Source organism: Haliotis rufescens, unplaced genomic scaffold (genome assembly GCF_023055435.1).
Source record: "Haliotis rufescens isolate VD_foot unplaced genomic scaffold, xgHalRufe1.0.p SCAF_9, whole genome shotgun sequence".
Classification (NCBI taxonomy): Eukaryota; Metazoa; Mollusca; class Gastropoda; order Lepetellida; family Haliotidae; genus Haliotis; species Haliotis rufescens.
The window spans coordinates 1,272,540-1,284,764 of record NW_025964383.1 but is presented as its reverse complement, the minus strand read 5'-3'; the positions used below and the strand labels follow the sequence as shown (position 1 = coordinate 1,284,764).

Genomic DNA, 12,225 nt, shown 5'->3' with positions numbered 1-12,225 from the left:
GTTAAGATGCCGCAGGGATAAAACTAGGGTCTGGTTAACTGTTAAATAACAAACATAAGCATGGTGTATTGTAACTGACACTAAGTCAACTAAACCTATATTGACAAAACGGATATGTGTGGCCTGCTTCCCGAGGCAAACGTGTCCACTAGACTACATCAAACACTGCGCTTTCCACCCGTGCCATTTCAAACCTGTCTTGGCTCGATCGTGGCACCACGCCCTGTAGAACACGAGTAGTGTCCCTTGTGATGAAAACGCGACGTCCAATCAGATTGTTGTCCGTATTTCGAATGGTTTTACAGAGACGACTACCATATAGCGGTCGATAAGATAACGAAAGGATTCGAGATTTCATCGCTGACGAACAAGTTGCAAGTTGCGAGTTGATTAAAATCTGTGAACCACTTCGAAAATATTTGTCTTCGCTTAATTTTGGGAAATATGTCAGCGCAGTTTCCACAGGCGACGGCTGTGGCCATAACAGCGGGGACCACGTTTTCTGAACCCGGATCTTGATTTTGTAAGACTTTCTCTGAATGGACTATAGATATGTGTGATAGAACTCTCACTTGTTTGAACAGATAATGTCAAGGGTGAAAACTAGACTTTGAAAAAGGCTAGCAGCACGCCTGCCTCGGGCAGATGTGTCCCGTCCTGCACACATCCATATTCGGGACGTCTGTGGAGTAGTGATGTGGAACAATAACGAACATGGACTACAGTGACTTAGGGAATGTTGACAATTGTCATCCTTCGTCTCGCCAGAATATTTTTTCAACCAACATTTAATATATGTTATAGCGTCCTACGCTTCTCACATAGTCAAACTGATTAACGTTTAACTGGCCTGGTTGGATTTGTGCAACTTTATACCACGAGGACGCAGATTCATCTTAAAGCTATCAGCCACGGATACGCTGCACTCCAAGCCGTCGTGACATGACTGGAAGTTTGTTGAAAGCGACCCGAGAGCTAAAAAACTGCAGTAGAAAAAATATGAAGGTACCACAGTAAAACTGGTAAGCTGTCGTAATTTGTAATTAATACACTTTAATGCTCATATTAACCTCCATTGCGGCACCAACGTTTCAGACATTGAACATTACTGCTACGATCGCTTAAGGTTAGTGTCTAGACCTGACCTCGTTGTTTGTACACCTGCAATGAGATCCACGGTGATTACCTGTCACTTCTGTGCCAGATAAGAAGGAAAGGTTCATGATCAAGCAGGCGATGACAGAGTGGGAGCGGTACACGTGCCTCAAGTTTCGACCCGCTCAGGCCGCAGATCCTAACGTTGTCCGCTTCCAGAATGGAGAAGGGTGAGTCTCTCAGGAAGATACCAGGCTGATCTACAAGATGTTACAACTAGTACATTCTGCTAAACATTTTCCCCAGGTGACTGGTATTTGTGAGTAGGTTAAATACATCTATGCTCACACAGGCCAGTCTTTCGACATGTAGCTTCATCTGTAACACACTGACATAAGATCTTTTTTTGCCAAATCTGAAATCAGTTTCAGATATTTCCCCGAGGACCGTATTCCAGTTAATCTTGCTGTAACACAAAAGTGATATAATGTATGTATATACTATATCTGATGTAACCTTCCACTCCAGGTGTAGCTCCCAGCTGGGGATGGTCGGAGGAGTTCAGACACTCAATCTAGAAGCGCCAGGATGCAGATTTGTAAGTATTTATGAATGTTGCCCAAACTAGGACTATCTATCAAGAGGTCAGTGTTCACTAACTATAACCCCTGGGGGATTCCTTACGTTGATTACCTGGCGGATGTTGCCATGGTTTCTACTTCGATGTTCCCTATACCCACAGAGAGGACTGTACCTGCACGAGATTGGTCATGCCATCGGCCTTGTCCACGAGCACCAGCGCCCAGACAGAGACGACCACATTCGCATCCTTTTCCAGAACGTTGCTCCGCACATGCGTGTATGGTTCAACACGTACTCTCGAGCCAAGGTGAACCTGTACGGCGTCGACTACCAATACTCCTCTATCATGCACTACGGTATCACGGTGAGTACACACAGTTGCCTTTCATTCAGATGTCCGAGTTGCTGCACGACGTATATTTACAAAGGCAACTGACCTGACACCTCTACCCTGCATTTCTAGGCGTTCTCGTACAACGGGCGGGCCCAAACTATCCAGGCTCTGGACGCCGATAGGGAGGAGGAGATTGGCAAGGTGTTCCTCAAGGAGTTGGCCCTCTCTGACATCAAGACGGTCAATCTCATGTACAAGTGTGGAGGTGAGCGGCCTTCGTATACTGCATGAAGTATTCAATATGCTACTTCTTATAGACAACAGATCAGCAGTACCCATACTTGTCGTAAGTGCTGACAATGGGAGGACCGGGTGGAACCATGCAATGTGTGTGTGTCCCGACGGCGTGGATCGTGGCGCATGCTTTCAACCACATGTGTGCCTGGCTCGATAACTGACAGGCCGCAATGATAAACTGAGGAAATCGGTGCAGTGCATTGTATTCACCGTGATAGACAACGTGATTGACGTCATTAACACGCGTTACAAATATGATTCATAAACACATGATCATGATACAGTCGGAATCGTACCGAGGACTGTGCTGTTAGCAGATATTTCTTGTGATTACGGAAACGGTTTTGCTACTTTTATTCACTTATGTTTTGTGTCTTCAAACTTCTAAACGTACAATGCACATGCCTACCAGAAAGCGTGTAGATCTTCGTTACTTGTTGGTGAATATTTTGACAATAACTGCGAAGACGCATCAGTCCGATCAGGCAGCTGTAAAAAGCCGTGTCCAGGCACGTATAACTACTTCTTGACATACAGGTAGTTACATCAAGTTTGCATGTGACTTTCAAGTCACACGTGAAACAGACTACTTTATTTAGTTATGAATGCAGGCACCTCTTAAACATGCATTCATGCACTCTGTGCCCTGTTGTCTCTCAAAGTGTCGGCTTACCTTGCTATGACGAGTTGCATTATGTTCCAGACGGGTGTCCGGCCAACATCCGGTGTAAAGATGGCGGCTTCCTGGACCAGACATGTCGCTGTATTTGTCCCGACGGGTCACGTGACTGCCAGGAGGGCAAGACCACACAAGCTGCCAATGATGGTATGTCTACCAACCAGCATTTAATCTAAAACGCCTGAAAGAAAATTGTAGCAAATAACAATATAAAAAACAGAAATTTACAAGCTTGCAAAAAATAGAGCATATATAAGTATAAAGAAGACGAACCATAGGCAACGTGGACATTTCAGAGACCTGCAGCAACGTGTACGACGACTGGCAGTGTTGGATTTGGGCGAACTCCGGGGAGTGTGACCGCAACAGCAAATTCATGACCAAGAACTGCAAGAAAGCCTGTGAACTGTGCGGGCCGAGGACTGACGGGGCGGAGGAAGGTAGGTTGATGTATGCTGTGTCAGTCTGGGTTACACCGCTGAAGAAGAATGCAGTGTAGGGGAAACATGTTTACATAAAATCAGTCTTCACCAATGAGGTGAAGCTATTTGCATTTAAAGGTCATATCCATCCATAAAGCATGCCATTTATTTTATCATGTATGATGTAGGATCAGAAAACGGATTCAACTATGACATGAATATATATCCTTATCAGTCTGATATTTGAAGAATTTGCATGTTTCTGGAATCAGTGATTACGTGAGAACACATTGACGTTAAATAAACAAACCCACTGTTTATTTCAGAGAACCACTTCACCACATGGGCGTGGCAGTGGTTTGGGATTTTTACAAATATTGTTCCAAAGGACTGGATCATAGGTGTTTTATGCCTGAACTTCCTGGTTTTGTGTCCCAAGCATGTTCGCACACACAATACCCACCACAGGGTTCGGGAAGGGTTTTTGTAACATTTAATGATGAAAATCCCGTCCGCATTCTTTGGATTGATCCTTACTCTTGCCTGGTACACTGTGTGTGTGTAATCTGTTATATGACAATGGCGGATCCAGGGGGGCATCCGTGTTTGAAGAACATGTGTCTCTGTGATAGCTATGCGAAAGTTACAGTTTAAAGTAACTGATAGATGCAGGTACAGAAGGTATTAAAATCACAACAAACACCCCGATCTTCACCCCTCCAAACAGTATATTCAAAGATAATGTCCCGCTTTGAACACATCCTGGATCCGCACTTGACTGATGTATGTGCCACGACGTGTCTGCCACAGACCCCTATACACTTTCAATGCATGCAAACTGTCTGGGCAGCTAACCCAGTAGCCTTGTTGAACATGCTTGTAGCGACACTGTAGTCACCTAGCCCGCCATCACGTGTTGAATGTACACATACATGCATGGTCTGAACTATTCCTTTCTCCTCTGTGTTTGTCTGTGACATGTCCGTGCACCTCTCTACATACACGATAGAACTTGATTGCCTACTCATTGCAATAAATCAGCATTTAAATTGTCATTATCTTCAGTTGATACAGATCAACGTATGTCTTGCATTGCTGATAGCCTATGTCGAAGTACCTGCAGCTCACATACCTGTCTGTACAGTTTAGTAAATTACTGGGAAGTCCTGACTACTGTTACCAAGACCGCGTTGCACACAGGACTTCAGTAACATCTGGATGGTTACCACACGCCTTGTCGTAAAAGGCGACTAACGGGGTCGGGTGGTCAGGCTGCTGACTTGGTTGAGGCATGTCATCGTATCCCAATTGCGTGGATCGATGCTCATGATGTTAATCACTGGATTGTCTGGTCCAGGCTCGATTATTTACAGACCGCGGTCAGATAGCTGGAATATTGCTGAGTGTGGCGTTTAACAACAAAGAAACAAACGTTACACCAAGGGCCCACATTTACATAAATAAGATTATTATCAATAACCTAATTCTATGATCAATGCAAGTATGATGTCTGTAAATAGCCCTCACATATGAAGGCTAAGAACACGTGGTGGTTGGACTGTATGCTTTTCGTCTGATCTCACTTGTATGTCCTGTGTACAAATACGTAACAGAATGTTTTACATAACCAGGTATATGTAAAGATATCTACTCTGCCGAGAAGTGTGCCAAATGGAGGCAACATGGCGACTGCGCCACCAACGAGTGGTGGATGTCCCGGAACTGCAAGAAGACGTGCAACGCCTGTGGGAATAAAGAGACCCGCCCTGAGAGTAGGTACCTTGTTTCTACTGGGGCGGGTGGATGTGACTTGAGTGGATGGGGGATGAGTAAAGAGACCCGGCCTGAGAATAGGTACCTTGTTTCTACTGGGGCGGGTGGAAGTGACTTGAGTGATGGAGGGATGAGTAAAGAGACCCGGCCTGAGAGTAGGTACCTTGTTTCTACTGGGGCGGGTGATGAGTGTGACTTGAGTGGTGGGGGATGAGTAAAGAGACCCGGCCTGAGAGTAGGTACCTTGTTTCTACTGGGGCGGGTGGATGTGACTTGAGTGGTGAGGGATGAGTAAAGAGACCCGGCCTGAGAGTAGGTACCATGTTTCTACTGGGGCGGGTGGATGTGAATTGAGTGGATGGGGGATGAGTAAAGAGACCCGGCCTGAGAGTAGGTACCTTGTTTCTACTGGGGCGGGTGGATGTTACTTGAGTGGTGAGGGATGAGTAAAGAGACCCGGCCTGAGGGTACCTTGGTGTACCTTGTTTCTACCGGGGCGGGTGGATGTGACTTGAGTGGATGGGGGAATGTAAATAGACCCGGCCTGAGAGTAGGAACCTTGTTTCTACTGGGGCGGGTGGATGTGACTTGAGTGGATTGGGGATGAGTAAAGAGACCCGGCCTGAGAGAGGGTACCTTGTTTCTACTGGGGCGGGTGGATGTGACTTGAGTGGTGAGGGATGAGTAAAGAGACCCGGCCTGAGGGTAGGTACCTTGTTTCTACTGGGGCGGTAGGATGTGACTTGAGTGGATGGGGGATGAGTAAAGAGACCCGGCCAGAGAGTAGGTACCTTGTTTCTACTAGGGCGGGTGGATGTGACTTGAGTGGTGAGGGATGAGTAAAGAGACCCGGCCTGAGAGTAGGTACCTTGTTTCTACTGGGGCGGGTGGATGTTACTTGAGTGGTGAGGGATGAGTAAAGACACCCGGCCTGAAAATAGGAACCTTGTTTCTACTAGGGCGGGTGGATGTGACTTGATTGGATTTGGGATGAGTAAAGAGACCCGGCCTGAGAGTAGTTACCTTGTTTCTACTGGGGCGGCAGGGTGTGACTTGAGTGGTGGGGGGATGAGTAAAGAGACCCGGCCTGAGAGTAGGTACCTTGTTTCTACTGGGGCGGCAGGGTGTGACTTGATCGCTACGATGGCTTCGTGAAACCGGGCCTAGAAACATATTTGGTTCAGCGCCTTGATGTGATGATGGATCATTTGTTACAACACAGGGTGGACATAAGACATAAGTGCATCCATAGAATGACAAAGTATGACGTTGTTTCTTCAGCTAAGTGTAACAACAAGCACAACAGTGTGGAGTGTGACAAGTGGGCGGTGGAGGGCGAGTGTCAGATCAACCCCAAATGGATGGCCAAACATTGTCAGAGATCTTGTCAGGTTTGCCACACGTCAACCAACAACGACGACGACGAGGAGGAGAACGAAGACGAAGGTGATTAGATCCATCTTTTGTCGGCTATCATTTCAAGGCTACATGTGAGATATATTACCAAACAAACACCATCAAAGTTATTTATTTTAGAATTGATTTCACTTGGTGTGAGTTCGTTGTAGTTGGAACCTTCATAGAATGAGAGGGCCACACTGTATGAACGTCGGAGCTTGCGTCAACCATCATACACTATTTGACACTTACCCAATCAAGGTTCCTACTCCAATGAACTCACACCAAGTGAAACTCAATTCTTAATTTTTCACTATTTTATATGTTGAGGGATGTAGTTCTACATGAGTTCATGTTTACATTGACTGCCATACAACAACCAGCTGTTTCGCGGGTTGAAATAGTTCCCCAAATAGAGAGGTGACATGCGCGTATGTATGCTCAACTTACTTTAGAGGAACATCTGCTGTAGTTTGTTTCCAAGAAATGTATTTCAATAATAACTACCTCAGTGAGTCTCTCACAGTGACAGCACGTCTTAATACATGTACATCAAGTACAAGACGTCAAGATGGCCCACACGATAAACGTGACGAGAGAGATTTCCGAAGTTGTTGAAGCTGTGGCGGTTATGTGTTTGTCATCATTGATCAGTTGTCCGATCACTGAAAGGTGATTATAAAGATGTATCAAATAGACACTAAGGTATTGTGCGTACATGTGTCAGGGTATATGTACGACAGCGACTATAATCGTTTACTATGGTGTACAGGTGTGTGTTTGGACCGCCACAGTGACAAGGCTGCCTGTAAGCGCTGGGCCAGCAAGGGGGAGTGCAGCGCCAACCCAGTGTGGATGATCCCCAACTGCAGGAAGTCCTGCAACAAGTGCGAGGACGGTGAGGACAGTCGCAGCAGCAGGTTATAGCTGAAACACTCATCCTTCTGGAGGATGCAAACACACGATTCTCTCAATCGTCCAATACAATACAAACAATGTCAAAACACACTGCCCTTAATCATAATACATCACCTACAATGTCAACACACGCTGCCCTAAATCATCTTGCATCACATACAATGTCAAAACACACTGCCCTCAATCATCTTGCATATCACAGACAATGGCAACACACACTGCCCTCAATCATCTTGCATCACACACTGCCCTCATTCATGCATTACATATAATGTCAATACACACTGCCCTCAATCATGCATTACATATAATGTCAACACACACTGCCCTCAATCATCATGCATTGTATACAATGGCAACGTACACTGCCCTCAATCATCTTGCATTGTATGCAATGGCAACACACACTGCCCTCAGTCATGCATTACATATAATGTTAACATACACTGCCATCAGTCATGCATCACGTACAATGTCAACGTACACTGCCCTCAATCATCATGCATTGTATACAATGTCAACACACACTTCCCTCAATCATCATGTATTGTATACAATGGCAACACACACTACCCTCAATCATCATGCATTGTATACAATGGCAACACCCTACCCTCAATCATCATGCATTGTATACAATGGCAACACACACTGCCCTCAATCATCATGCATTACATATAATGTCAACAAACACTGCCCTCAATCATCATGCATTGTATACAATGTCAACATACACTACCCTCAATCATGATGCATTGTATACAATGTCAACACACGCTACCCTCAATCATCATGCATTGTATACAATGTCAACACACACTGCCCTCAATCATCATGCATTGTATACAATGTCAACACACACTACCCTCAATCATCATGCATTGTATACAATGGCAACACACACTGCCCTCAATCATCATGCATTGTATACAATTGCAACACACACTACCCTCAATCATCATGCATTGTATACAATGGCAACACACACTATCCTCAATCATCATGCATTGTATACAATGGCAACACACACTGCGCTCTATCATCATGCATTGTATACAATGGCAACACACACTACCCTCAATCATGATGCATTGTATACAATGGCAACACACACTACCCTCAATCATCATGCATTGTATACAATGGCAACACACACTGCCCTCAATCATCATGCATTGTATATAATGGCAACACACACTACCCTCAATTATCATGCATTGTATACAATGGCAACACACACTAACCTCAATCATCATGCATTGTAAACAATGGCAACACACACTACCCTCAATCATCATGCATTGTATACAATGGCAACACACACTACCCTCAGTCATGCATCACGTGCAATGTCAACGTACACTGCCCTCAATCATCATGCATTGTATACAATGTCAACACACACTACCCTCAATCATCATGCATTGTATACAATGGCAACACACACTACCCTCAATCATCATGCATTGTATACAATGGCAACACACACTACCCTCAATCGTCATGCATTGTATACAATGTCAACACACACTGCCCTCAATCATCATGCATTGTATACAATGGCAACACACACTACCCTCAATCATCATGCATTGTATACAATGGCAACACACACTATCCTCAATCATCATGCATTGTATACAATGGCAACACACACTGCGCTCTATCATCATGCATTGTATACAATGGCAACACACACTACCCTCAATCATGATGCATTGTATACAATGGCAACACACACTACCCTCAATCATGATGCATTGTATACAATGGAAACACACACTACCCTCAATCATGATGCATTGTATACAATGGCAACACACACTACCCTCAATCATCATGCATTGTATACAATGGCAACACACACTGACCTCAGTCATCATGCATTGTATACAATGGCAACACACACTACTCTCAGTCAAAATACAGTAGAAACAATGTCAACACACACTGCCCTCAGTCATGCATTACATATAATGTCAACACACACTACCCTCAGTGATGAATCACGTACAATGTCAACGTACACTGCCGTCAATCATCATGCATTGTATACAATGTCAACACACTCTACCGTCAATCATCATGCATTACATACAATGTCAACACACACTGCCCTCAATCATCATGCATTGTATACAATGGCAACACACACTACCCTCAGTCAAAATACAGTAGAAACAATGTCAACACACACTGCCCTCAGTCATGCATTACATATAATGTCAACACACACTACCCTCAGTGATGCATTACATATAATGTCAACACACACACTGTCCTCAATCATGCATTACATACAATGTCAACACACACTACCCTCAGTCATGGATTACATATAATGACAACACACACTACCCTCAGTCAAAATACAGTAAAAACAATGTCAACACACACTTCCCTCGGTCATGCATTACATATAATGACAACACACAGTGCCCTCAGTCAAAATACAGTAGAAACAATGTCAAAACACACTGCCTTTGGTCATGCATTACATATAATGTCAACACACACTGCCCTCAATGATCATGCATTGTATACAATGGCAACACACACTACCCTCAGTCAAAATACAGTAGAAACAATGTCAACACACACTGTCCTCAATCATGCATGACATACAATGTCAACACACACACTGTCCTCAATCATGCATTACATACAATGTCAACGTACACTGCCCCCAATCATAATACAGTACATACAATGTCAACGTACACTGCCCCCAATCATAATACATTACATACAATCTAAACCCACGCTGCCCTCAGTCATGCATTACATATAATGTCAACACACACTTCCCTCAATCATCCTGCATTGGATACAATGGCAACACACACTAACCTCAGTCAACATGCATTGCATACAATGTCAACACACATTGCCCTCAATAATGTAATACAATACTTACAATGTCAACACACATTGCCCTCAATAATGTAATACAATACTTACAATGTCAACACACATTACCCTCAATAATGTAATACAATACTTACAATGTCAACACACATTACCCTCAATAATGTAATACAATACTTACAATGTCAACACACATTACCCTCAATAATGTAATACAATACTTACAATGTCAACACACATTACCCTCAATAATGTAATACAATACTTACAATGTCAACACACATTACCCTCAATAATGTAATACAATACTTACAATGTCAACACACATTACCCTCAATAATGTAATACAATACTTACAATGTCAACACACATTACCCTCAATAATGTAATACAATACTTACAATGTCAACACACATTACCCTCAATAATGTAATACAATACTTACAATGTCAAAACACAATGCTGTCAATAATGTAATACAATACGTGCACCGTCAACATAAACTGGTTTAAAGAAGACAGGGGTTAAGCAATGAATTTGCAACTACATGACCTCTACCTTTTTTGAATGTTGTTACATTATGCCGAAAAAAAGCAAATGTATTGATTTTTAAAGATAAGATATCTAAGACACCTACTAGCAGTTGTGTATTATGCGAAAAAAATATTTTATTTTTAAATTAAAGTTTTTATCTTAAAAATTAAAACCTTGTAGAAGTAGTCTTTTAGTGCTGACTGAGCGCCAGTACAGTTCGTTTTGGGGATAAAATATCGCTAACTTAAGATATTTGTAATTGAAAATCAAACATATAATAAACTCAACTGGATGTTAAAGTTTCCTTTGCCCCTCAGTGTATCTATGACAGAGTGTTTCTGGGAAGAAAGTAAGTGTCGAGGAAGTCTCATTTGTTCAAGCTGTTTGTGCAGGCCGTGCGCACTTTTAAATCACAAATGATTGGATCATCATCTATTGGTCATCATGTCACACACATTAAATATCAAAATATGTGGTAAACAAGGTACATCGAATCTAATACTTTATATTGCAGGAACGTGTAAAAATGTGTATGAGGATCGCCAATGCGACATCTGGTCGTCTGAAGGCGAATGTAAGAAAAATCCGAACTGGATGGCAAACAATTGTGCCGTATCGTGTAACAAGTGTTCAGGAACTGGTTCGGGAACAGGCACCGGGACCGGAACTGGAACTGGAACTGGAACTGGAACTGGAACTGGAACTGGAACCGGTACGGGTACGGGCACTGGGACCGGAACCGGAACCGGAACCGGAACCGGAACTGGAACAAATGGAACAGACAGTGAGTAAAGCTTATCTATCAAGTAGTTACTCTATGCTCTTTGGTATATTTGATACGAAGCGACAATGGTATCATCACTTAATTTTATTTGAAAATTGATTAAAACTATAATCGAAGAATAAGAACAATAAAAAAATTTGAATAAGTCACGGAATGTTACTGACTGTGTACCAGTATCGATGACGTCAGTTGCATCTTTCCACAGAGACATGTAAAAACAGTCATAATGATGTGGAGTGCAGGACGTGGGCAATGAATGGCCACTGCGACATCAACCCGTCCTGGATGCTCACCAACTGTCGGAAGGCGTGTAAAGTCTGCCATACGCAGACAATCGTCCCGGACGGTAAGTCAACACTGTGGACGTTAATATCACCACGACTCACTAGCTGCCAACACATCATAACATAGAAAAAAAAGTAGTACAGCGACTAACTCGTCAGTATGTACTGCTACATTTGACAACCTGATGTCTTTCCTGCAAAATAATGCTACACGGGATAACTGATATAACTGGTAACACTTTTGATGCATTACTACT

At 43.3% G+C, this 12,225-nt stretch overlaps 1 protein-coding gene across 3 annotated transcripts in view; it reads left to right on the top strand.

Moving 5' to 3' along the window:
• LOC124110372 (zinc metalloproteinase nas-15-like) overlaps positions 1-12,225 on the top strand; it is a 30,960-nt gene that overhangs the window by 12,903 nt on the left and 5,832 nt on the right. For 2 of the 3 annotated variants that reach the window (XM_046469686.2, XM_046469685.2), the window contains exons 5-16: positions 1,205-1,325; positions 1,624-1,693; positions 1,838-2,041; positions 2,141-2,276; positions 3,012-3,134; positions 3,284-3,427; positions 3,736-3,810; positions 5,041-5,181; positions 6,464-6,628; positions 7,353-7,478; positions 11,415-11,684; positions 11,890-12,030. In XM_046469686.2, coding sequence (XP_046325642.2) covers positions 1,205-1,325; positions 1,624-1,693; positions 1,838-2,041; positions 2,141-2,276; positions 3,012-3,134; positions 3,284-3,427; positions 3,736-3,810; positions 5,041-5,181; positions 6,464-6,628; positions 7,353-7,478; positions 11,415-11,684; positions 11,890-12,030 — 1,716 coding nt within the window. The remainder of the gene's footprint in view (positions 1-1,204; positions 1,326-1,623; positions 1,694-1,837; positions 2,042-2,140; positions 2,277-3,011; positions 3,135-3,283; positions 3,428-3,735; positions 3,811-5,040; positions 5,182-6,463; positions 6,629-7,352; positions 7,479-11,414; positions 11,685-11,889; positions 12,031-12,225) is intronic. The other variant, XM_046469687.2, reaches the window with a different exon arrangement.